Source organism: Ailuropoda melanoleuca, chromosome 13, assembly GCF_002007445.2.
Source record: "Ailuropoda melanoleuca isolate Jingjing chromosome 13, ASM200744v2, whole genome shotgun sequence".
NCBI lineage: Eukaryota > Metazoa > Chordata > Mammalia > Carnivora > Ursidae > Ailuropoda > Ailuropoda melanoleuca.
Genome location: NC_048230.1, coordinates 74,503,772 through 74,531,409, shown reverse-complemented (window position 1 = coordinate 74,531,409; position 27,638 = coordinate 74,503,772). Strand labels below are relative to the sequence as shown.

Genomic DNA, 27,638 nt, shown 5'->3' with positions numbered 1-27,638 from the left:
GACAGTAACTGCACAGAACTCCTGTGTCCCATTCATTTAGACGGCACCTAACATAGCATACTCCTGCATGCTAACAAAACCACACCGACAAACCCGGCATCAGAAGTAATTCAAATCCACATCAGACATTTTAAATATAAATCAGGAAATTCAGACCTACATAATTCTTTGACAAACTAATGGGCCCACAAATAACATGGAAGTCCAATTCCACTTCCTCATGTTCGAATTCACTTACATTTTATTTTATTTTTTAATTTTTTTTAAAAGATTTTATTTATTTATTTGACAGAGAGACAGCCAGTGAGAGAGGGAACACAAGCAGGGAGAGTGGGAGAGGAATAAGCAGGCTCATAGCAGAGGAGCCCGATGTGGGGCTCGATCCCACAACGCTGGGATCACGCCCTGAGCCGAAGGCAGACGCTTAACCGCTGTGCCACCCAGGCGCCCCCGAATTCACTTACATTTTAAACACAAGAGAAAAGGAGCAAGTGCTTCTTCAGTTAATTACCTGTTGTGTAAGACTGCTGAATGGCCAAATCTGTTGACATCATGGTGGAGATCAGGTCTGGGAAGCACTGACCAGCGATCACAAGCTAGGAGCAAGAAAAACACATTTCAGAAGGAACCGCTCTTCATAATCAGGAACTGGCATCTTCTTTGGGGAGACGACTGCGACAAGCACAACCTCATAAAATGCATCTCTCGGTTTTTCTTAATCACGCCATTATTTCTGAGGTATAATGGGCAACAGCAGGGCATGGAAGAAGGGTAGGACGATACGGCAATTCTAATTCATGAATGCGTCCAAAATCCATGACACTCACATCACTCACTCTGGTGCTCATCAATTTTACCCACTAGAACACTTCCTAACTTGGGTAAATTATATATTTTTCAAAAATTAAGTAAGTAAAATCATGTATTCCTAATTATTTTCCACTCCATATTGATTTGCCCAAACTCGGTAGCTAAAATAGGAAAATACAGGTGGAAGACAAAAACTAAATAAATAAAAATAAAAAATTCAAACTTCAAGTCCTTTTCTAGAACCCCTAGGATCTACTGATTTTCCTTTGTTCTTTTTTTTTTTTTAATATTATTTATTTATTTATTTAACAGAGATAGAGACAGCCAGCAAGAGAGGGAACACAAGCAGGGGGAGTGGGAGNTTAATATTATTTATTTATTTATTTAAGAGAGATAGAGACAGCCAGCAAGAGGAGGGAACACAAGCAGGGGGAGTGGGAGAGGAAGAAGCAGGCTCATAGCAGAGGAGTCTGATGTGGGGCTCGATCCCATAATGCCGGAATCACGCCCCGAGCTGAAGGCAGACGCTTAACCGCTGTGCCACCCAGGCGCCCCTGATTTTCCTTTGTTCTGACCCATGATAGCAATTCTCTTCTGGACCTTAATCCAACTGGCGCTGCAGAACCTTGCCAACCTCACCCACACTCCCTCTCTGAAACACTCGTTCACGCTCACTAAGCAAACACTCTTCAACTCAATCCAGACCTTTATTCAACCTTAACAGCAACAGTTTTCACTTCCTTCTCCCCAGCCTAGACTTCGTGGTCTTCTTCACACAGAGAAGAGGCCATCAACCCTCATAGCTTCCTGCCCATCCGCCTTGCTTCTCTCCCTAAAACCACAGGGTGGCAGGGACTCCTTCCTCTTGTCCCACCTGCCTTTTACCACAGCATTTAAATGTGCCCGCGGAGGCACTCAACTACTCCTTCTCTTCCCTTCACAGAGAAGTGGGTTTTTTTTTTTCTTTTCTTTTTTTTAGTAAAACAGTCAACATTCATGGTGTACATCTCACCTTACATTACTGCAATCTGGATTGCTCCTCCCTGTCTAGAGGCTAACAAATGACATCTTTGTTGCTAAATCCAAAAGGCTCTCCAGTCCTTGTTTTCCTTAAGTTCTCTGCAGCCAATGTTAACCACTCCCTCACAGGTCACCTATCTTGCCTCACGTTCCTCCTGCTTCTCTGACATGCTTTCACAGTCTCCAATCTCCTTCAGACTTTTTATCCATCCACTCTCTGGCTTTCTGATCATCCCTAGAGGCCCACCCCTGCTTAGGACTTCCCACTGACCTCTGTATGGCTTGGTCCCACAGTCATCTCCAGCTGACCATGCCCCCAAATGCATGTTACTCCCTTCCTCCCAATCTGGTCCCTCTCCTTCTATATCTAGCACTGGTAAAAAGCACTGTCTACCACGGCCATACGAGATACATGGCAACGTGGATGTGTACACCTCTCTCAAAACACACCCCAACAATCCTCAAGTTCCCAGGAGTTCTCAAACCCATCTCTCTCTTTACCCTCGCTGTCACTTCAACAGCCTTGACTCCAACCCTCCTCAGGACTTTGCAACAGCTTCCTAACTCCTATCTTGCCCCTTCCCAACTACTCACCACAATGCCACAAAGAGATCTTCTTAAGATACAAATACAATTCCATCAGCTCTTCCGTAAGATTCTTCAAAAAGCCCAAATTCCTTAGCATGACGTAACAGGCCTCTCAAGATCTGACTGGTCTGCTAGCTGCTTGCTTCTCTAGTTGTGCCGGAAGCCATTCCTCCCTCATGTGCAACTGATACAGCTGAAACTACTCAGAGGCCCCAAGTATGTGGCAGGGTCTCTTTTTGCCTCTGTCTCTCTGTACGTGGGCTTCCTTCAAGTGGGAAGTGCTGCCTAACTTCACCTAGCTGACTTCCTCGGGACCCCGACCCTACTCAGGAAGGCTTTCCCTGAAGATAACCCTTATTCTCTTGACTTAAGGCATACCCACAGATGCTCTCATATATTCCTCTTAGAGCTAGTTACACCCCGAATTGCAATTATATTGTCTGCTCAGTGTGTTGCCTCCCCCACTATGAGGCCAAGCACTGTAATTTATTCATCTTACAATCCCCAAGCTCAGTGGCTGGCACATATATGTCTGTTAAAAAAGAACATCTGATCATACTTACACAAGAGAAGTGCCAGTATTTGTTTTGCATGAACAAATACTGCCCTCTTCTGGTCAAGTATATTACCATACCAAACTGTTTAAATTCCAGGTCAAAGAATGACTTCGAGAATGTGTAAAAACAATTTTTTAGGGAACGTGATAAAGCTATTAGTTCAACCAACTTAATGCAATGCTGGTGGTCACAACTACATAACACTATTATATAAGGCATTCATTTGTAACACAAGAGGCTGGTCACCCCAACTCACCCTCAAAAATTAGCATTCAACCAATTAATTGGAGTGATTTCACTTAATAGAACTTAATATAGAAAAATATGTTAAAAACTTAAATAAGAAATATAAACAAGAACTTAATATAGAAGTAATGCTTTTTTAAAATAGATGTACAGTATTTGTCACATGAATATAAAAAACAACATTTGGACCTCTTTCAAATGGCCTAACCATTTTTAACTAGCGATACTTTCAGTTTCTTTTAAAATGTTGCTAATGGGGGTGCCTGGGTGGCTCAGTTGTTAAGCGTCTGCCTTCAGTTCAGGTCACAATCCCAGGGTCCTAGGAACGAGTCCCGTGTCAGGCTCCCTGCTCAGCGGGGAGCCTGTTTCTCCCTCTCCAGCTCCCCACTGCTTGTGTTCCCTCTCTCATTGTCTCTGTCAAATAAATAAATAAAATTAAAAAAACTAAACTAAACTAATGTTGCTAACAGGGGCACCTGCGTGGCACAGTTGGTTAAGTGTCCGACCCTTGATTTCGGCAAGGGTCATGATCACAGGGTCATGAGATCGAACCCTGCGTTGGGCTCTGAGCTGGGTGTGGCGCCTGCTTAAGATACTCTCTCTTCCCCCTCCCTATGCCCCTCTATCCCCCGCTCCTGCTCTTTCTCTCTCAAAAAAAAAAGAAAATGTTGCTCATAGACAAAAAAGATTCTTGAAACCAAAATGGCTTTGGGAAACTTACCAATGTCATAAGCCATAAAATCTGAAGAGAAGCATTTGGCACCATGGCTCATGGATGTGTCGTTGTGTGTGTTTCCTCCAAACACCAGCATGGTTCCACTCACTATCACAGCTGTGTGTAAGTAACGGAAAAATCGGCTGTCCTTAAGAATGGTCCTTTGAGTTTATTTAAAAATAATAAATACAAGGTTAGTTTTTTAGAATATTTATCATCTATTTGCTAATGCAAACACAAAACCATTGTCCTAACTTCAGATCCAAAAGTGCAAATACTTCTAGATTTTTCCCTATATGTAAGTAACTTTCTCAACAATAAATATGTAAAATCTTAAAGGCCTATGAGAATCTTCACAAAACATATTAAGAGTCTTAAAACTGTTCCTACGTTTAACCCTATAATTCCAGTTTCTGGGTAGAAATCACATCAAATACAGACCAAAGCTTATATACAATGCCATAATAATAAGACAACAACTAGAAACCAAAACTTCCAACTGCCCAGTCTCACATGACAGAGTATTTACACAGCCACTACAAATGACAGACATTTTAATGATAGACAGAATGTAAAATGGTATCCATAGCATGGTCTCAAATATATAAGGAACTACAAAAAGAAAGAAGAGAAACCATTGCTTTATATAATGACATTATTTCATAACTCAAATTTGCTTTACATTTATTAAAATTAGCACACTTTATAAATAGTTAAGTTTATAGCAGAGGGAGGAGAGTTCTAATTTAATTTAGGTCCTGAGACCACCTCTGTTTGATGATTTCGTGCAAAGATGCCAGTAACTAACCTCAAAGATGACACTTTAGTCATCAAGAAAAGGTTAAAAAATGGATATGGTTTTACTTAATTACGGCAATATGCATACATTACAGCTTTGTAGAACAATTTATTTCTCAGGATTTTGAAGAGCTAAAATTTTATAGAGGTACTGAGTATATGAAAATTGAAAAAACAGTCAAAAAATATCAAGGATTTTTCTAATCAATCTACTACAAAATTACAGAATAATGCTATAAAATAAATACTAGCTACATTATTACCTTCTGCTTCTTTCCCAATTTTTCTATCTACAATGCTGAAGAGAATAATCTGCTAGACCTGAAAATAAAAATATAGCCCAATATTTTCCCAACAATTGCTAGAATTCACACCTTAGAGTAAAAGCTCAAGAAAAAGCACCCACCACATCTGGGTGTCCACATCGTATCTGTAGAGATCATCTGCGAGCCGGTATTTATTGGCGCTGAAAGCCTTGTAGCCCCCATGAACGTACAGGGCCTTGGTCCTGTGGTCATAAACGCTGCTATGGCCATAGCCCCCTTGGACAAGGGCACCGTTGGTTTGTAATATACTCCATGTGTTCTTGGCTGGAAGAGGAACATAATTAAAGGCAAACATTGCAGGCTCCTCCTCTCTACTACTTAAAATGACCAATTAGTTTAAAATAAGAGATTTCAGGAGGCTTGATACGTATAAATTTCTTTTATCATTTTATTTTTAAAGGAAGGTCATCTAAAACTCATAACAAAGCCAGGTGGCCAAACATCAATCTGTTAAATGTTCTGATGTTCTAATTTACCATGTAAGAAAATAATTACATTAAATTTAAAAGACTCAGATTTCCCTCAGTTTAACACTTAATACCCTGCGACCTTCAGTGACCAATACACAGATGTACTTTATGGACCTACTTTCTCAAACTATCAATTATAGGCAGTGTTGCATTTAGTGCCATCTTTGGCTCCTCACCAAGTTGACGGTAACAAATATATACACAGCAGCAGCAATAACCTGAATTTCACTGGTAACACGGCAACATTAACTGCATTTCAAGATAAAGTACTGGGGTCAAAGTTAGGTGGAATCTTGTTAAACAGTCGTAATAATAAGGGTAAAGGTTTTAAATCTGATATTCAAAAACGATCCCCTAGAACAAATACACCTACCCAAGTCATATTCCTGTACATTGCTGATATATCCATAGAGAGGGCAATGACCAAAGATGACCAGCATGACCACTCGGCCAGTTTTCAATGTGACGATGTGTGCCGAGTGCCCAACCACTGCATACTGCTCCTTGGCTTTCGGGGTCAACAATACCCATGACTCGTTATGAATATGGAACACTCTCAACTCATTGGTCACATTCCCTGTTGAATCAATTTTTCCTCCATACATGTAAATTTTATCCTAGGGAAAAAAATACAAACGAAATTCTAAAAACATCAAAAGCATCAAACCTGACAAAGAAAGTAAGTTCAAAACCTCGATGTTATTCTTAGCTTAAGAAGTGAGATCGGTAGGAGAAGGAAGGTAAGAATGAAGGGGGGGTAAACAGAAGGCGGAATGAACCACGAGAGACTATGGACTCTGGGAAACAAATTGAGGGTTTCAGAGGGGAGGGAGGTGGGGGGATGGGCTACCCGGTGATGGGTATTAAGGAGGGCACATATTGCATGGAGCACTGGGTGTTATATGCAAACAATGAATCATGGAACACTACATCAAATACTAATGATGTACCGTATGGTGACTAACATAACATAATAAAAAATTTAATAAAAAAGAAAGAAGTGCTAATGAGATGCACCTTTTAGTGAATTATTAGGAAAAGAATGAAAGGAACAACATAAAATAAAACATCATATTCTGTATCTCCAACACTTCGTCACTGTTCTTGGACTTCCTCATATGAGATCTCTTACAGGATAAAACAGCTTGGAAAAACAAAGTTGAAGAGTTCCCTCATCCTCCCGTAAACCACAAAAACAAGGAAATGAAAGTGATTATTCAGTTATATTGCAATGTGGCTATTCTTGGCTAAACTTGCTAATTAACATAAAAGCTAATTTACACAGTATTAATTTTTAATCACTTAGTACTACAATCATAATATCCCAGTACAATTTGAATCCATTAAAATATCTCAGGTTAAACTGGTTCAACTCTAATTTCCACTTATAATTTAGCCAGTTATATATACACCCCCAAAACAGAAAGTTTCCCCCTAACTAAAAACCAAAACTGAAGTCAAAATTAGAGAGATAGAGAGTAGAATGGTGATCGCCACAGGCTGGAGGGAAGGAGGGATATGAAAAGTTATTCTTTCACAGGCACGGAGTTGTAGTTTTACAAGATGAAAAGAGTTACAGAGATGGATAGTGGTGATAGTCACATATTAGGAATGTATTTAATACCACTGAACTGTACACTTAAAAATGGTTAAGACAGTAAATTTTACGTTATGTGTATTTTACCACAATAAAAAAGATTAAAGACAAAACCCCAACACTACATAGCTTTTCAACCACATAATACAATGGAGTAAGTGTGGAAGACTGGAGTTTCTAGCTTGATACAGAGGGGAGACACTTTACCTTGTATAGTGCTAAAGAATGACCATATCTGACAACCACATTGTTCACAGAACGGTTCAGGGGGAGCCACTCCCTAGAAGCAAGGTCATACCTACAAAACAAACAGATCATGTTTTCACCCAAAGGACAAAGCGGAGTATCTTATACTCTTCTATTTGTGGTATCATGCAGTTGGAGATGCTCATTAAACATGCCATGCAGATGAGGCACCTCTGCAAACAAACCAGCCTAACAGCTGGGTCCATGGGGCAGATCAGAACTTGGGGAGGGGAGCTGGGCTGCGCAACCCTGGGATGAGGAAAAAAAAATCTACTGGAAGTTTCTACTGCTTCCTGAAAACCTCTTCTACACACAGTCTAAATCACTTGCAAATTGCGTTATATCGAAGGGACATTTACTACCATTAACTTCTCCTTCATTTAGTCATGTGAAATTGAACACAGGTACTGAAAAAGGAATGACGATTAAGTAAAAGAAAATTCATAACTTTTCCTTTTCTTTATCTAGTTGATTTTTTAAAAGTCATATTTTCAAGAAAGCTAGAATACCATTTGGCATTCCAATTATACTATGAATTCACTTAAAGACTTTTAAAATACAAACATTAAGTAAACATCATTCCAGACATTTTTTGATGCATATATACAAATAGAAGAATACATTGACAATATATATTTATACAAAGGGGATCATGCTATAGATACTTTTAATAGTGTTAATTTGTATATAATTTAATAGAAAAAAGAAATCAAAGGGAAACCAATGCTATTGTTCTACTTTAAATAAGTTTTCCTGAATAATCCAAGTTTTGATTATGAAAAACATTATTATGTAAACAAGAAGATATAAGAAAGTCTTACTGACATAATAAGCAAAAAAGAATACAAATAAATGTCCATCAATAGAAAATGGATTACTGAATTGTAGTATATCTATATAATAGAATTATAGAGTGAAAAATACACTTGAACACATCCTCAACATAAATCTCAAAACAATATTAAGCTAAAAAAATCAAACTGTAGAATACTGTTTACAGTATTTATTAATTAATACAGAAAATTTATTAATTCTAAACAGAAAATTTATTGATTCTAATATATGTTCATATATATTAAAAGTGTAAAGATATGTATGTGAACAAACGACACCACAAGATCAGGATACTGGTTATCTTTGAGACTGGGGGGAGCGCATGCAGAGGTCTTTAATTATATTACCAATGCCTTATTTCCTAACCTAGGTGGTGTATGCATTAGTATTCATTATTCTTCTCTAAACCCTTCCTTTAGTCTTAAATGTTTTTACACACAATCTGAAACAAAATGGTGACATTTACTGAATATGAATACTACAATAATACCAGCTATTATTTTATGTATTATTTGAATATTCCACATTTTTAAAAACACATGAAAAATTATTTAGAAGTTGGATTCACTTTAGTTTTTAAGTTACATACAAAATTAAGTTAATTTGGACAGAATCCATTAACTTCCTGCTTTGAAAGTTGAAAACCTTACTACCCACATTTCCTCCCATTTCTTCTCCCAATTTTTGTTATGTAATTTTTACTCTGTCTAGGTTTGCAATACATTCCACTGTATATCTGCGATTCCATAATTCTTTAGTACTGGACCTCTATTTCAGCTGAAGCAATCTCCTCACCATCCTCTTACCACAACTTCTCCTTGAGTCTTTAATTCTTAATTGGCTGGATTTTGCTGCTAAGTGGTTATTTTCTAGAGGAGCTCGTATGTGCTCCTTTCCCTAAATTCTCTGGTGTTTAAGAATATCTGCTTGCTAGTGTTACAGCCGAATGAAACCTTGGCTGGGTATAATAACTGGGGCCATCCTTTCTTGCCTTCAGAACTTTGTAGATGCTGCTCCCCTGAATAATACTGGGAGTGAATGCTGTCATGGAGAAGCCCAAGGAGAAGCCCAAAGCCCGTCTGATTTTTCCTGTTTTTACCTGGTTTGCTTTTCTGTTTGGAAGCCTGAAGAGCTCTCAGTCACTCTCATTCTCTCTCCTCCCTTTCTCTCCCTCCTTTCTTCTCTCTCTCTCAACTATTTTTTGAAGTCACAATATTATATTTTACTTAGGTAGAAGTAACTAAAATCCAAACAGGGTAATGTCTTTACAAAATGGACTATGTACCACTGCAATACTTTTATGGCGCTCTGGCTACAGAAGGTCTTTCCTGAGGACTAGCATGGCTTCTGAAAACACATAATACACCTAATGTTCAAGCCAGAGGCCTGTCTCCGTAAGTTTGAAAGAGAGGAAAGAATCAGAGAGAGCCTTAATCTCTAGATGATTTATTTCACTTCTCTTTCAAGTGACGTGGGGGGTGCTCAATATGTATCTTAATGCATTTTGCTCCTCCTACTCAATGACAGGTTAGCCCAAGAGCTTGTCAGAGACACTAAGGCACTGGCAGGTCCCAGGAACCTAGCGCAGATGAACTGCCAAAAGATCTTACGTAACAGGTTGTGACTCTTTTTTCACAGCCCAGAGAAGTAAACACGAGTTGAGAAAAATATTGATGCAATAAAACATAAATTCCAAGCACTAAATAAATTCTTCAGGGAGCTCAGTCCAAGATAATAGAATACTGAACCACTAGCTCTAAGACCTGGACAAGCAGATAAGCAAAGACAAACTTCAGGAATTCAGAAACAGGTGTCTTCCAAGGCTGTAGCCACCTCTCTCACAAACTCCTCCTTGATGGCTGGTATCACGATGACCATGACGGCACAGGGCACAGGACACACTCCACCACCCACAGTGGCCTGGTATTCCCATCACAGTGTCTGATCATCCAAAGACCATGGCCAAGGCTCTGTGCAGCTTGAACATGACCCCAGCCAGAGCAGGCACAGAACTACCTGAGGCTTCCCACCCAAGAATTATCCTTTATCCTAAAAAAGTTCAATAACTTGATCAAATCAGGTCTTGCTGTTGAACAGCTATGTAATTTTCCTAAAACCACTTGTGCTATTTCAATCCGTTTGTCCTATTTGTTAGGTTCTTTTCTTCAGTGACAGCAACTATCTTTATATTGGGTCTCCTGTCTTCCATGTGTCTTGTTTTCTAACTATTTCAACCTGTATTCGTTGGAATGTCTACAAAGCTGTCAGTGATTCAATTTTCATTCCAGTTTTTTCTGTATGTAATTTATTTACATTTCCTTAGATGTGTAATCTTCCATTTCATCTCATTGTTATCATTTTCTTGTCTTTCTGTTTGTGTTTTTGAATTCAAATTCTCATTATGTTGATGCTCAGCATCAAGCAGTTGGAAGCAATCTCCTTATTTTTCCTCTATGATCAGTTGTCAGCATTTACATGCTGTTTTCTTCCTCTTTATTTTCCCATCATAAGATATCTGCGTTAGCTACGTCATTTCTTTCATTTTGCTTGTGGTTAGATATTGCTCTCCAGACATCTGCAAAGCGTGGGTGATTTCTTAATTCTTTTTCTGCAATATCTAAGACAAGTCTGCCCTTCCATCCTAGCTCTAGTGTGAGAGCTGGTATTTTATATTCTATCCACTGTTCTGAAGTCTGAGGACACGCTGGGGCTCAGATGGGGAAGTATGCAGTCTGTTAGAATAAACCACCCAGACTCTGCTCTCCTTGGAGATTTTAAGTGTCCTGGGTCAAGGACACAGCCCAAATTAGAAGCAGCTCTGACTTTTGGGCAGAGAGAGTCAGCCATCCAATCAATTTCCCCTCTTTTCACCCAGTCCTCCCCAGCAACAAGTTCTTCTACTCTTCAATTAAGAGAGTGAAATAACAATGATCCCTACTCAGTTTGTGTCTTTCCAGATTTGGGGTTATTTGTAAGAGCTCTCAGAATCTCACCCATATGGTTTCTGTGGGGCAAAAAGCAGGTCAGTTGCACGGTTCCTGTGAGTCTGTTTTAAAGGTTACTGGATTAGGTGATATTCCTTTCCTCATTTGGTTACCTGCTGCTCAATCTTTCTTTTTCTAATTTCTTTTTTTTTTTTTTAAGAGAGAGAGAGAGACAGTATGAGTGGGGTGGGAGGGGCAGTGGGGCAGGGAGAGGGGGAGAGAGAATTTTAAGCAGGCTCCACACTCAGGGCAGAGCCTGATGTGGGGCTCGATCCCACAACCCTGAGATCATGACCTGAGCTGAAATCAAGAGTTGTATGCTTAACCAACTGAGCCACCGAGGAGCCCCCTTACTTTATCTCCTTAAACATTTTTTTAAAAAACTTTTTTTTTTTAGCTTAAAGGAAGGAAATGCAGTGAAGTTTCAATTGGAAATCTTAACCCGGGAGACCAAGACCATTTGTCTAAGAGGACTCTTGGTGACATAAAATGGGGACTGCTTTTTGGCACAACTTAAAAGTTTTGGGTTAACAGTGTTGTGGAAAAAATGGACAGTATGCTCAATTGCTGAAATATGCTTATGTAAGAGTATAAATGATGATAAAATTTATCATCTAAGTTCCAGAAATACTTCTTCTAAAAGGAAAAGTTAGTAAAAATTTATTTGAAAATATATTAATATTTACATGAAACATAAAGCTGAAAAATCATGTTCTGATCAAGTACAAGCAGAAAAAATGTTACAAACAAATGTGACTCATGAGGTACACCAGTCACATAAAAAGCAAGAGGTAACATTAATATTTCCAGGAACAAATATTTGTGAAGGAAATAAATAATTCACTTACTCTCCTACTCACCTGATAAACACTTATTTGAGCACATTCTATGAGCTAAGCTCTGAGTGAGCAAACAAGGTCTCTAACCTTGCAGAACATATAGTGGAAAAGGCAAAAAATGAGCAAATGCAACAAGGGGGCAAACACAGCACTAAAAATGATGTACACTGCTCTGAAGGAAATGAGAACTATGAAAAAGAACAGGGAGAACCTGCCAGAACTGGATGATCAGGGAAGCTCTTTTGTGGTAGTTAACTGAGACCTAAAGGGTGAGAAGAAAACAGCCCTGGGGTACAACCGCAGGAAGAGTCTGGATCAAGGGAGAGGTGAGTACAAAGGCCTTTATAGTAAGGACGCACCTACAGAGTTTTAGGTAAAGCTAGAAGGCTAGGGAGGTGGGAAAGGAACAAGTTCAGTCTGGAAAGGTAAGCAGAGTCAGATCAGGTAGGCCCGTTAGGTCCAATGGGAAAAGCCAATGATGGGTTTTAAGAAGGCAGTAAATGATGTGACTTACACTTTAAAATAATCATGCCAGTTGATATTTAAAAAATGGATTAACAGGAATGCATGGAGGGGCGCCTGGGTGGCTCGGTCAGTTGAGCAATTGCCTTATGGAGGGGCGCCTGGGTGGCTCGGTCAGTTGAGCAATTGCCTTTGGCTCGGGTCATGATCCCAGGGTCCTGGGATCGAGCCCTGCATTGGGCTCCCTGCTTGATGGGGAGCCTGCTTCTCCCTCTCCTGTTCCCCCTGGTAGTGTGCTCCCTCTCTCTCTTGCTAATAAATAAATAAAATCTTAAAAAAGAAAAAAAAAAGAGGGGTGCCTGGGTGGCACAGCGGTTAAGCGTCTGCCTTCGGCTCAGGGCGTGATCCCGGCCGTTATGGGATCAAGCCCCACATCAGGCTCCTCCGCTATGAGCCTGCTTCTTCCTCTCCCACTCCCCATGCTTGTGTTCCCTCTCTTGCTGGCTGTCTCTATCTCTGTCAAATAAATAAATAAAATCTTAAAAAAAAAAAAAAAAGAAAAGAAAAAAGAAAAAAAAAAAAAGAGGAATGCACGGAAACCCAGATTGCTAGGAATCTATTGCTGAAGTCTAGGTGAGCAATAATGGCAGGCTGGTTACAGAGAGAAAAGAATGAATATGACATGTATTTGGTCAGCTTGATGAGATTAGCATATGAGGACATGAAGGAGAGGATCAAAATCACTCCCAGATTTTTTGCTTTGAGAGAGAATGGGGCCAAACACAAGGGTAAATCACATAAATGGTAAATACTTGACTCTCATAATATCTGTATGATAGAGGAAGGGCCAATCACTTTCACACCTTTACTTTTACCTTACTTCTCAGGGTGGTGGCATGAGTGGTAGTGAAAAGTGGTTAGATTTTAAAGGTAGAGCTAACAAGACCTGTTGACATACTGTAGCAGAGACACTAGGGTGGTGGTCTTCATGCCCTCTGCTTCTGGGTATTCATACCCATGTGTAATACCCTCCCCTCAAGTGAGCAGGATCTATGACTTGCTTCTAACCAAGAGAACATGGCAAAGATGATGAGATGTCATTTCCATGACACCCGTCCTGCCAGGAGACTCAGTCTAGAGACAGACTCTCCTTGTGGCCTAATGAAGCAAACAGCCACACTAGGGAAGTCAAAGTGATAAGGAACTGTGGGCAGCCTCCAGGAGTTGAGGGCAGCCTCCATTTGACAGCCAGCAGGAAGCTGGGGCCCTCAGTCCTACAACCACAAGGAAACAGATTCTGCCAACCACCCTAGTGAGCTTAGAAGAGGACTCTTCCACAGTTGAACCTCTAGATGAGAACACAGGCCAGGTGACACCCGACTGCAGAGCACCCAGTTAAGACATGCCCAGAGTCCTGACCAGCAGAATTGTGAGGTAATACATATGCGCTGTTTTAAGCTTCTACGTTTGTGGTCATTTGTTATGCAGCAAGGGATAGCTAATCTACGCACCGATATGGGGAGTGAAAAAATAAGAAGTCAAAGATGGCTCCAAAACGTTGGGATTAAGCAAGCAGAAGTATCAAATAGTCATTAACTGAGATAGGGACAACTGGGGCAAGAACTGGCCTGGAAGAAAGATTAGTTTGGACACATACAGTTTAAGATGCCTCTTAGCCAAAAGATTGAGATGCCAAATAAAGAGGCAGCGATATGGATTCAGATGAAAAGTCTAGGATGCAGACATAAATCTGGGAGTCACCAACATAAAGGCCAAGATATTACATGAGATCACCAGGAGACTGAATATACGCTCTCACAGAAGAGGACTAAGAGCTGAGCCCTGGTGCACATCATCGTTCAGAGGTTAGTCAGTTGAAGAGGAACCAGCTAAAGAGGCTGAGAAAGAATAAGTATTTGGAACAAATATCAAGAGAATATGGAATCCTGGAAATCAACCGAAGAAAGTGTTTAAAAGAGGAGGGAGGGCTCAGTCAGTTGAGGGTCCAATTCTTGATTTCAGCTCAGGACATGATCTCAATTTCCTGGGATCAAGCCCCACCTCAGGCTCTGCGCTTGGCAGGGAGTCTGCTTGTGGATTCTCTCTCTCTTCCACTCCCTCCCCCTCCCACTTGTGTGTGCACTCTAGCGTGTGCTCGCTCTCTCCCAAATGAGTGAATAAATCTTAAAAAACAAAAAAAAGGAGGGAGGGACTAATTATATCAAATGTTGGTGAAAGATCAAATAATATGAGGACTAAGAATTGAAAATTTGAAGTTCAGCTCCTTGGTCACATTAGCCACATTTCAAGTGCTCAATGACCACACGGCCAGTGACATGACAGCGCCCCACTGGACAGTGTTGATGTACAGAAACAGAAGACAAGGTAAGCTAAATACGGTGATGGGAGTTTGTGGAAGTCCTCTTAGGGTAACTGTTACCTTTCAAAACAGAAACAGGAAGCAAGGCCAATAGCTGAGAATGAAAACAGGAGAAAATGTGGTGGAAATTTGAAAACCAAAAAGAAGTATGGCGGCTGAGCAGGAGAATGAGAGCAAGAATAAGACAAAACCAATGGACTGTGAACCCCTGTGGGAGCCAAGGATTGCTGGAGTTCACCCAACTTCTTGCACGTACATGCATGTCTTCTGCCAAATTTGGGCAATTCTCAGGCATTATTTCTTCAAATACTTTTTTTTCAGACACTCTCTCTTGCTCCTCTCCTTCCAGGACTCCTCCACTGACAGAAATGTTAAGATTTTTTGTTATGGTCCACAGGTCTCTGAGGTTCTGTTCATTTTAAAAATATTCTATTTTTCTCCCTGGTTCAGACGGAGGGCTTTCTATTGTTCTATCTTCAAGCTCACTGACTCTTTCCTCTGTCCTTTCCATTCTGCTGTTGTCCCTGTCCACTGAGATTTTTGTTTTTACTGTATTTTCCAGTTCTAAGATTTCCATTTGATTCTTCCTTAGATCTTCTATTTCTTTGATAAGGCTCCATTATTCATTTGCTTCAAGTGTGTCTATAATTGCACACTGAAGCATTTTTATAATGGCTGCTTTAAAATCTTGTCAGATAATTCTAATATCTATGTCATCCTACTGTCAGCATCTCAACTGCCTTTTTTCATTCAAGTTGAGATTTTCCCGGCTCTTCGCATGAGAAATGATATTCAGTTGAAATCTGAACATTCTGGGTATCATGGCATGAGACTCTGGATCTTATTTAAATCTACCGTTATAGCAGGACTCCTCTGACACCCCAGTAGGGAAGAGGGAAGTCCAACTCATTACTGCTGTTACTGCCGGGTGGGGTAGAATCCAGGCTCCCCACAGGTTCTCCACTGACATCACAGGGGTGGGGGGAGCCTCATTCCTGCCTGGTGGAGAAGAAAGTCCCAGTTCCCTAACTGGCCTTCAGAGATTAAGACTGTAAGCAAATAACATGCAAAAATAAAAACCAAAAGGCTAAATATTAACTAAGTTACATAAAAATTAGATTGCTGAGAAAGTCCCAGCTCCCTAATTGGCCTTTTCTAACACTGGCAGTTGGGGGGTGATTGGAGCACCTCACTAGATCCTGGCAAGAGTGAAAAACTAGACTCTACACTCAGACTTTGCTGACAGGAATGAGGGTGGGGCCATAGTTCTTTCTGTAGTGTGTGGCTGTAGTAGAGTGGTTATTTGTGCCTACAAGTTTTCGGTCTTGCCAAGCTGCCCCTTTTCTAGTCCTTACATTAGAGAGAACAGGTGGCTTTATTCTTGGGGCTTTTCTGGCTTGTGCCTATTGTCATTTCCAGATTGCTGCTTTTTCCAACATCAAATCTGAGATATATGAGACAAAAAGAAAACCCCTGGAATTTACCATTACCTCACTCCTTGGGGCCGAGGTTCCTAGTCAGACTGCCTTCTCTCTACCTTTTAGAGTTTTCTCATGTTTGCTTTAGATATAATGTCCAGAACTTTTAACTGTACTTAACATAAAGAATAAGGGAAAATGACCTTCATTTCTTTGTGATTTTTAATAATTTCCTTTTTCATATTCTATTACTAAAGGAAAATCAGGGCACCTGGGTGGCTTAGTCAGTTAGGCATCTGACTTTTGGTTTCAGCTCGGATCATGATCTTGGGGTTGTGAAATCATGCCCCACATCAGGCTCAGCACACAGTGGGGAGTCTGCTTCTCTCCCTCTCCCCCTCCCCCTGCTCAGGTGTTTGTGCTTGCCCACACTCTCTCTCTAACTCTCTCTAAAGAAATAAGTCTTAAAAAAAAAAAAAAAAGGAGTATCTTATTTCCTTTGTGTTCCTTCTGGGTTTGTCTTCAATTCTGAAATTATTTTAAAATTCTTTCCTAACTTCAATCATCTCATTTCTGGTTTTTCACCTTCTGATTCTATTGTTCTTTCATGTCTTACATTATTTTCTTCCTGCATTTTAGCTTCTTTAGGAATAGTAAGTTCTCACTTTCATTTTTGTGATTATGTTTTTCTATTATGCTTTCATGTACGAAGGGGGGTTATTCTAGCAGTTGGTCTCTTTTTTCTTTCTATGTTACTTTAACTTCTAATTTTCTATGTCATTAAAACTTGATACTTTTCTGTTGCTCAATTTTAAGTAAAACTACTTTTTCTTGAACTTGTCCAGGAGAGGCCTGGTTTAGGACCATCTTCCTAATTTCTCAGCTCTTTAGCTCACTCTTCTGTTGTCAACAGTGTGGTGTTGAAAACAGCAGCTTACTTGTTGAGATATCTGGCTCTCTTCCCCTCCCTGACTGTTATCTGGACACTCTTTTAACTTTTCCTCTACGGTCCCTATCCTCTTCAATTTGAATTCTATTCCCAGAAGTTTCTCCTTAGTGCGGAACTTTCTCTTGTCAAGAGACTGGCTAGATCATTTTGAGACCTAAAAAGGCACAAACAAATCTAGCCCCTTCAGATCCTACTAGAGATCCCTTGTGCTTACCCCTACCAGAATACACAAATCTTTCCAATTCCAGCTGATGTTCTCAAAGCAGCTTCTTTTAGGTATGCTGGAGCCTGTCAGTTGGCCACTTGCCCCCCTTTACTTACTCCTGCTCAGATGCCAAAACCACACAGGTTTTGTAGCTGTCAGGGGTTAGCCCCACTCATCTGTGTAGACATTTTCTGACCAAGTTTTGTTTTGTTACCCATGTGCTTTTTCATTTTGCTATCCTAGTTGTCTATGCGCTTTAATGACTATTTGAGGGGTTTAGAAACTATGCCATTGCTGCCATAGTTTCTGCATCCCTTAAAGAACAGATGCTGGTTTTTGACAATCTTCATTAATAAAAAATGCCTAGAAAAAATTTCCAGGGCACAAAATCAGCATGAGTACGTGTTCATAAATTTCTCCCTAAAATCAATCTTTATAACTAACTTCATGACTCCACTGTGATACCATATATTCTCCCTTCAAGATGAGCAACACAGAACGAGCAAACAGACCTTGAACTCTGTCTGGGTCAAGTATTAGACAATGGCATAATTTCCTCTAGAAAACTATAAATTCAAACCATCCGACCTATAGAAATGCTAATTAAATTTATAGGTAAAGTAACCCCCAATTTATATAGAGCCTCAAGCAAAATATAAGAGATGGTATCTAGAAAAGATGAATTATTGCTTATTATAACAATGTATTCTTTGTGGCTCCCAACTTCAAAAACTAAGAATATGTCAAAGAAATTGTGGAACACTACTACTAAAACATTAACAGGGATTTTCCTCAGGTAACAGAATTACTGATGATTTCTTTTCATTTATCTCTATAAATTTTCAAAATGGAAAACTAATAAGCTTCTGGCAAAAATGTTTAAAACGACTTACGCTAGAACCATATTGTAATCTGAGTGGTTGAACATATATCCTCCAACAACCCACATTATATTTCCATTGACCACAGCTTTGTGAGAGGCCCTGGGGAGCTTTAGATTAGAATATTCCTCTCGAGTCCAAAATGACTGGTTAGCTGGTACAGGAATTGAACATCCGGGACCTAATAGAACAGAATAAATTAGCTTCACAAAATGCAGCTTTAAAATAACTGCATTTAAAGTTTTAGTCATATAAATGTAACAAATACCTAAAGAATACTTAGTCTTTCCTTTAGCATCTAAATATCTGACAAAGCCCTTTAATTCATGCTTTCAATTCACTCAAAGCTGGTGACCAAGGGTCATCTCCAGTAAAATTCAAAATCACATACTTTCTAATGATGACCTGACCATATCCAGGTTAGGATTTTTTAGTAATGGAATACTTGCTTAAGCAGCTCTCAGAGGAAAGAGTAGACAAAGGAATTATTAATTCAAATGAAAAACTTAAGAGTTAAAGTGTAAAGACTAATCCCGGGAGTAATAATTCAACCCATCCAATTCCTGGAAAATCAAGAAACTCCCTTCTTGGGGGGTGTGGCTCCTGCTGCAACCTGTGCACGGAGGTAGGTACTCCCAACACTTCAATTACTTAACCCGCTGATGTCGGCCAAAGCGCAAACAAAAGCATTTCAACAGGCACATTTTCTTTTAAAATAAAAGTACTCTGAAGAAAAGGTAAATGTATAAAGAAAATTACTAAATCATTAACAGCTGTTATCACACAACCCTTAAAGAATTTGCTAAAGCTTCTCTGATAACCTATCTGCAGATAATTTCACTTGCTGTTTTAGGATTCTATTGTATAATAGACCCCAATTCTTTCTGAATTTATTGAAAGTTTCTGAGAGATACTATCACTGTTAGTTCTCATCCCACCTCCTAGCCTTGGTTCTCTGCTATGTTTTCTTGAGGCTGAGACCAAGTCCTCCAATCTTCATGAATGAATTGCAAAGAACGTCAAACCCCTCCACAATTCTAAAGAGACCACAACCACACATCTATGAAATGGAAAGACTGGTAAGAATCTGAATAAAGAAACACAAAAACTTCAATGCTACCTGATATCTGATTAACATAAGTGGTATATATGCAAGGAATAAAGTCAATGTACAATCCATTGAACTAGGAAGATGCTGTAAATTGGAAGAAAAACAAAGATAAAAGCTCCTACCCTGCCACTCGGGGAAGCAGGAGCATCCTCTGACATCACTTGAATTGCAAACGCCTCGATCAGGAAAACCACAGTCATGGATACAGTGAGGAATGTCGCATGCTTCCCCCTTCCAGTTTTCCAAACACTCACATTGGACAGCGTTGCTGCTATTACTGCTCTTACATTCTCCTCGGCCTGAGCAGTTATTCGGACACATGTCAAAACTATAAAAACAGTGGGGGGAGAATGAAATCAACACAAAGCAACACTTCAATTAATTTAGCAGAACTTTTGCCTACACAAGGTTTAAGACTCACTGGCTCACCAGTTCATTCACAAGCATAATGGCAGTACTTACCAGTTGGCCTAAGTGCGGTCATTCAACACTGCATGGCTAGGGTAGGTAATGAAATCAAAGCCAACCCTACTGGATTCTCATAAGTGGAGACAAGTTAAAGAACTTAAAGGGAGAAGAAATTCTTTCAAAATGTCCAGGCTTAGCTTCTCAAGGGTGGGATGACTATGCTAGTCTTGGTGGCCCCACCAGTGGTGAGCATTAGGAAACTGTCAAATGCAGGCCACCTGGTGGCTCAGTCGGTTAGGCAGCTGCCTTTGGTCAGGTCATGATCTCAGGGTCCTGGGATCAAGTCCCACATCAGGCTGCCTCTCCCTCTGCCCCTCCCCCTGCTTATGCTCATTCTCTCTCTGTCTCTGTCTCAAATAATTAAAATCTAAAAAAAAAAGAAAGAAAGAAAGAAAACATTGTCAAATGCAAGCTTGCAAGTTTGGAGGAGAGGATAAAACAAAGTGCTAACAACATATTACCCATCCTCATGGTATGTATGCCTCTGGATAGTCTCTGAAAGTTCAGAGAATTAGATTATTGCCCAGATTGGTGTATTTAAAATTCCTCAGTAAGTTTACCTGCTCATGTCAAATGGAAGAAAAGGGAGGACCGGTTCAACTCAATAGTTTAACTATAATGCATCTCATAATGACACAACTTAAGATAACTGTATTGAGGAGCACGTGAGTGGCTCAGTCAGTTAAGCGTCTGCCTTTGGCTCAGGTCATGATCCCAGGGTCCTAGGATCAAGCCCATGTCAGGCTCCCTGCTCAGCGGGGAGTTTGCTTCTCCCTCTGCCTCTGCCTGCTGCTCCCCCACCTCCTTGCTCATGCTCTGTCTCAAATAAATAAATAAAATTAAAAAAAAAAAAGGATAACTGTATTGACAGCACTCTGAGAAGACATAATTCAGATTTTTAAATAGGGGAGCAATAACCGGACTATTAGGATACTTTTAAGGGTGTAGATTTCTTCTAAGGCCTATGAAGAAAACTAAAATGAAATTTTGTAGCAAAGCATGTAAAAAAATTAGGAATCAGTTGTTAAAAACAAGCTAATTAATGTTCACTCCTACACCCAAATATCAGTTTATGACATATTTATAACAAAATTCTATATTTATATACAATATTTTTATAATCTATGTAATTATAATGTAAGAAATGTGTATGCTTACTTTTTAAGCCCCAGTAAGCAGAATAAGTACACAAGGTATTTGGTTAAAAAAGCTGAATGACATTCTTATAGGCCTCTAGAAGGTGGTGTCTGTGGTCTCTATAATAACACACACAGAGAAGTGAAGCTTCATTGTATCTTTAAGATCTTAAGAAAAAGGCCTTTGCAAGACAACAGTTTATAAAAACTAAGTTTAAATCTCAGATTGGACTTCTTACGGTAAGATGGTACAGTAATCACACTTTGTTTTTATAAAAGGCCTAGAATAAAACTGCAGTAAAACATTGCCATGATGCGCTCACCCCTCTGCTTCACACCAAAAATACGTCAAATTATAATTTCCTACTGACACACATATTAACCGTATACAAGGGAATGGCACACAACCAAAACTTAATGTTACTGAAAAAGGAAGAGGAGGGAGTAACTCTTAGCACCCTTTAAACTAAAGGAGGGCAACTATCACAGCTTCCCCTGCCCCTCAACTTCTCCACTCCAGTGCCCTCCAGCATACGTTTACTTCATGTGCCAAAAATTAATTGTGAGCACTCTTTAAAGTTACATAAAATCTCAAAACACAAAAATCATTTTTGAATCTCTGAAAAATGAAAGTGGCAGGTAATACATCAAAACATCTGCTTGTATGTCTAAATTGGAGTAATGAGAAAACGAGTATATAATTATCTGTGCTTAAAATGTGACTTAGAAATAAGATGAAGTGCCAATTTGTGTGAAAATAAAATATAACTTTTTTTTTCTTCTTTGAAAAAAAATGAGGCAACACGGAAGTAGCTGTGGGTACTAGTCTCAAGGGCCCCCCAGCTGAGGTCGGCCCAAAGCTACGATTCAGTGCAACCTGAGGGCCCCTGGAAAATAAGTAACAACGTTTTATATATGTCTTTCTGGGCATTCTTCCAGGAATAAAGAACATTGCTTTATTTGGCTTTTCAAAGGGTCTACAAGCCCCAAAATGGTTTAGGGCTCCTTTTTAAAGAACAGAGATCTTGGAACCAAGAAACTAGTAAAATTTAGGATAACCTCAACATTCCTTCACTTAACAAATAAATACTAATTCTGGTCTTGGGAGAGATCAAGGCTTCCCCTACACCAATCAAGGTAAGAATAACATGCATTTCTTGGGAAGATAATGGCCACAGAGCTAGCAGAGCTCTCCAGTGATGGGGCAAAGGGCTTCCAATGTTAAGGGGTACTTGAATTGCCCCCTCTCTAGGTGTGCTCCTTCCCTGGAGTTTCCCTTCTCCCCCAAGGCTGCTACTATGAAGGGCCTTGCAAGAGGGAAGACTGTGCCTAAGAACCTGTAGGGAACCCAGAATGGGGCCTAGATGAATGGCTAGAGTAATGCTCCTCAGAGTGTGGGCCATGGACAGGCGGCAGCAGCATCACTTAGTGGCTTATCAGAAATTTGGATTCTCAGGCCCCAGCTCTGTTGAACTATGGTCTCTGGAGAAGGGCCAGGGATCTGTGTATTAACAAGCCCCTCCAGGAGATCCCTGTGCATGTGAAATTTGAAAAGTACCAGCCTAAACCTCTCCCCTCCCCTCCAGAGCTGAACTTCTTCCCAGAGTGTCCCACTCTCAATGCTGTGACTTTCTAACCTTCCATTCTGAACTGTGCCCCTTCCAGGCCCCTGACTCCACGCTCCCTCGCTAGGGTCACCTAGGGCCCCCTCCGCTTACTCAACCTCATAGCTGTCAGTTCCCTCCTTAAAACTTAACTTTTCTGAGCTCCTCTGATAACACAGCCCACTGGCATTCCTCTGCCCCTTAGCTGCCTCTACTGCTCCTCTCCTCACTGTGTACATGCCCCATNTCCTCACTGTGCACATGCCCCATAAGCCTGTCACTGTCCATGTGCCAGGGATTCCCAGATGACATCCCCAGCCCTGACAGCTCTTCTGGGGCCTGGATCTGAATATCAATGTCCTGCTTAGACATCTCACATGTGCCGAACCAGACTCATCAGTCTTTCCCCTCAACCAGCCTTTTTGCCTGCCAGGCTCACTAAAAATCACCTTGCTAGTACTGTGATACACTGCTCAGGCTGCCAAGTCACAAACCTTGGGCACCTGAAAAGCTAAATCAGCATACTAAGCAAGACAGAGATGGCTCTAAATAGGCCTAAAGAATCTGGAGACCCTGAGAAAATGGGCAGAAAAAGAATCCAGCATAAAGGTTATACATGGAGCTTACTGCCTCTGCCAGGAGTTGGCAAACTTATTCTGTAAAAAACCAAATAGCATCTTAGGCTCCTTGCGCCACAGAAGCTCTTAATAAAAGACCCCTTGCTTAGGGTGCTTTATGGATTTAACTACTTATGAAAACAAACATTTCTTAAGAGGGAAAAAAAGAAAAGACAAAAGTTAGCCTCTCCATCACAACAAATTCCCAAAGCTGTCTAGGTCTGTTTGTCTACATTTCCTTTCTAACCTCAACTAAGTCCTCATCAATGGGCCAACCACTGAGTACATGAAAATGACTAGCATCTGTTAAACTGCACTTAGCAAGAATCCCAATGTTTTCATCCATTAGCAGAAACATGCCCCTCTTTTCCAGGAAAAGTTCAAAAGCAGTTAAGACCTGGGTTGAAACTGTGGTCCCAACTCTTTGACAATGTATTTTACCATTTCCCACCGGTTTCCTCAATTGTAGAACACAGTGTCTGTACCTCACTGAGTTTTTAAAACAACTTTAAATGAGAAAATCCATGCATGTGCAATGCCTGGCACACTGTCAGCCCTCAACATATGTTAGTCATTATTACTTAAAACTATTACTGTTAAAACAAATAAGTCACAAAGACTAGACTTAAAGATCTTACTTGTAAGTGATATTAAATCCAGTCAAATTATAAGCAGCATCACTAAAAAAATGCAGCAGGGCATAACCTGATGTGGCAACAACCTCAGGGACAGTCTCGTTGCCATCTCTCTCGGGAACGATGAGGCCACTGAAACGAAAACACATTTCTTACAAAGGGAAGCATGGTCACCAAGCGCGTCACGTGGCGGCACACAAATTCAAAACTGGAATTCATCCTTAGAATTTAAAAAAAACCCAACACTTTCAGGAAGAGTGGCAAATTCTTGTGATAAATGTAGAGCGCCACCCGATTAGTTCTGGATCCAGCTCTGAATCCTCTGAGGAACAGATCTGAATCTTTCACTAGGCTCTCCTTTATCCTGGGTTATATTTCCAATGAGATTTGCAATCAGTGGTTCTTTTCTTTTTCTTTTTCTTTTTGGTATATAAAACTATAATGCTTCGAAAAACTGAGTAAACCTTCTAAATCACAGAAAGTAACAAACTGTATCAGTTGATGAATGCCAAATATAAACTACTGAAAAGCATGAAAAGTAAAAATATAAATGAACTGATAAACACCCACAATCTTAACTCTATTATCATTCTGATGTACTTTCTTTGCCTAATTTCACAAGTAATACACCATAAGCATTTCCCACCTCATTCAGAGTGCAACACACAATATATTAGCTGGGTGTCTGGAGAGCATTAAAAATGATCAAGTCAAAGGGTCTAAATGATGGCTTTGAGGCTCTTGATCCATAAAACAAACTTGCTTTCCAGAAGCAATACGCGAACTTGAAATCTCATCAATACGAGAATGGAAAGGTCCATCCTACCTCACTTACCAACAGGAAGGATTACCAGTCCTATTTTAGCTTTGGTAATTTAGCAAGTGAAAATCAATTCTTTTACACTGTGGTTTTGAGGTTCTTTTACACTCCCGAGGTTAATCATTTTTCCTATGTTTACTTGCCTTCTGCATTTCTTCATATGGGCACATCTTTTGCCCAATTATCAACTTGCTATCACCACCACCACTACTGCATTCAGTGAAAACCTGAATCCTTACCAGGCCCTATGCAATCTGCTCCACACACACAACCCCACCCAATGAACAAACATCACATCTACTACTCTCTTCCCTTCACTCACTCGACCCCAGCCACACTGGCCTCCTTGCTTTCCTACAGCACACACCACATAAACTCCCCCCTCAGGGCCAATGACAATCTCCAATAGTCCTTCACTGTGACCTAGCAATTCTAAGTTCTTTGTAGAACTAACACTTGCTCATGTACACAAAGACAAACATACAACAATCCTCACTGCAGCACTATTCAGAATGGCAATAGGTTGAAAACCATCCAGGGGCACCTGGCTGGCTCAGTTCATAGGGCATGCGACTCTTGATCTAGGGGTCATGAGTTCAAGCCCCACACTAAGCACAGTGATTACTTAATTTAAAAAGGAGGAGGAGAAAGAGGAAGATGAGGAGGAGGAGGAAGAGGAGGAGGAGGAAGAGGAGGAGGGGGAAGAGGAGGAAGAAGAAGAAGACGACGACGATGACCACCACCACCACCTAAATGTTCATCTGCAGGGAGTCAGATGAATGAATCATTGCATATCTGTAAGTCTGCAGAACTAACAAGGAGCTCATCAAGGCATCCCGTTAAGTAGGGGAAAAAACAAGCTGCAAAACAATGGGCCTAGTGTATGTATACATTTACACATATTTAGATAAGCGCATATATAAATAATGAAATGGAAGAATACAGAAGTGGGAAATGAGAAGGAGGGGCCGGGATTTTCATTCAATAAGACTTTTCAATATAAAGACAGAACTCTAGGAACTCGAGAACTCCGAAGGTGCTCCGGGGTTTATAAAACAGTGAAGCATTTTGCATCAGGTAGTCAACTAACCAATATTTACTGATGCTGCCGTGAGGCACTGTTCTAGGTACCAGAGTACAGCAGTGAAGGACTCCCTGCCTCCACGGAATTCACATTAGAGACACGACAAATAAGCCTAGATATTCCCCCCCACCGACACACACGTGTGTATATGTAGCACCAGGCAGAGATAAATGCTATGGAAAGAAAAAAACAGTGAAAGAACAAAAGGCACTACTTTAGAAAGGGGCAGCTAGGGAAGGCCTCTTGGGAAACGTGACCTTTGATCAGAGACCTACATGAAAGTTTCAACCATCATCATCATACTTTCATCAATTTTATGTACCAGAACCCCTTGAAATGCTGAACAGAGAAGTACCTGTAAGAGGGCCACCTCAAAACAGGTATGTTGCAAGTAATCTTCCCATAAGAACTACCAGGAATGACTGGGGGCTTCAGTCACATGTGGAACACCCGCACTCCTCTCCTCGTAGGAGCTTCAGGACCAGAGATGGGAATGCCGATCCTCACTCCACAAGCCTGGGCATGTCATCAACATCCGGGAACCTCAGTGTCCTCAAATGCACATGGATAGAAATCCTACCTGCCCCGCAGCGATATAATGAGAAGCAAACTATCAGAGCACGTGAAGTCCTGAAACACTGCCTCACACTAGTAAGTGCTCAGTAAGCGATGGCTCATGGTATTTATTATTCATATGGTGGGGACATTTAAGGGTGCAGGACAAACAGAACAGGAGGAAGGAGGAAGGACACAGTCACGGCAGGGGTGAAGGGCCGTCTGCACTAGATGACCATGATGCTGGAGAAACGGGGTCAGCTTCCCCACTGTCAGAGAGACTCGGGCATTGGTTTCTTTCCACTTTGAAAACTTGACATTGTGACAGCTTTGGAATGTGCCACTTTCTCCCAGTGAAAATAAAACAACTGGTTTATGACAAAAATAAACTTCTACAGGGTAAATGAATACGAACGCAGCCTCAAGCCAGCATGCAAGGCAATGGAAAGTGCGTGGGTGAGAAAGCGATGCTGCAAGCGTGCCATTCAACTGTCACCCTGAGCCACCTCCCACCTCCTTCCCCATCTCCTGCCCCCAGGTAGATAAATACATGCAGCCACGGCTTACGTGGCAGCCACTTGTTCAACTTGAGCAAATCAAGGACTGCCTGCCCTGGGGTTCTGTATAATCTTATATTTTAAACCATTTGTTTAGAACCATTTTTGAAAATCGCTGTTCAAAGATATTTTAACTCAGTAGAACGGTGCCAGGCAGACATGGGCTCTCTGAACACACCTGGGGCACACCCTGCCTTCACCAACTATACCAGCTGAGTTTCCTAGCAATCCTAGGTTTGACACACCTGTCTTCTTGCAAGACTGGATGCTCCTCAAGGGCAGGGAGATGTGGAAGGGAAAGTCAGGGGTCAGAGTCTGGCGACGGGGCTAGGGAGGGTTTGTACTTCTGCCTGGTGAAGGAAGGTTCACGAACCTGCGAAGTGCCTGCCTTTGACTTCTTCTCTGTGTGCCATGGTCTGGCCACGGTGTCAACTGGGTCACTGGAGTGCTAGACAGATGACGGACTCCTGCTTTCAGTAAGCTCTTCTAACAGCTCTTCGTCACAGCCTGAACAACTGCCTTATCAATACATGACTTCTCCCACCCCCACCGCCAGAAAAAACAACCAACTCTAAAAGGAATAACGTTCTGATAAAGAATGTTCTCAGAAAGGAAAACTATTCTCCCTGCCCCTCACCACTACCACCTCTGCAGAGGAGCTGCTCCACAAAGGTGCTACATGTACACATTTGTTGAACTGGGCGCACCACAAACGCACAATGTGGT

General features: G+C 40.8%; 1 protein-coding gene across 6 annotated transcripts in view; it reads right to left on the bottom strand.

The window, feature by feature from the left end:
• Window positions 1-27,638, bottom strand: part of ATRN (attractin) — a 151,053-nt gene that overhangs the window by 81,609 nt on the left and 41,806 nt on the right. For all 6 annotated transcript variants that reach the window (XM_034640969.1, XM_034640970.1, XM_034640968.1 and 3 more), the window contains exons 4-11: window positions 23,900-24,028; window positions 19,559-19,764; window positions 18,338-18,506; window positions 7,335-7,425; window positions 5,904-6,147; window positions 5,141-5,324; window positions 3,943-4,097; window positions 512-596 (exon numbers count right to left, since the gene is read on the bottom strand). In XM_034640969.1, the coding sequence (XP_034496860.1) occupies window positions 512-596; window positions 3,943-4,097; window positions 5,141-5,324; window positions 5,904-6,147; window positions 7,335-7,425; window positions 18,338-18,506; window positions 19,559-19,764; window positions 23,900-24,028 (1,263 nt within the window). The remainder of the gene's footprint in view (window positions 1-511; window positions 597-3,942; window positions 4,098-5,140; window positions 5,325-5,903; window positions 6,148-7,334; window positions 7,426-18,337; window positions 18,507-19,558; window positions 19,765-23,899; window positions 24,029-27,638) is intronic.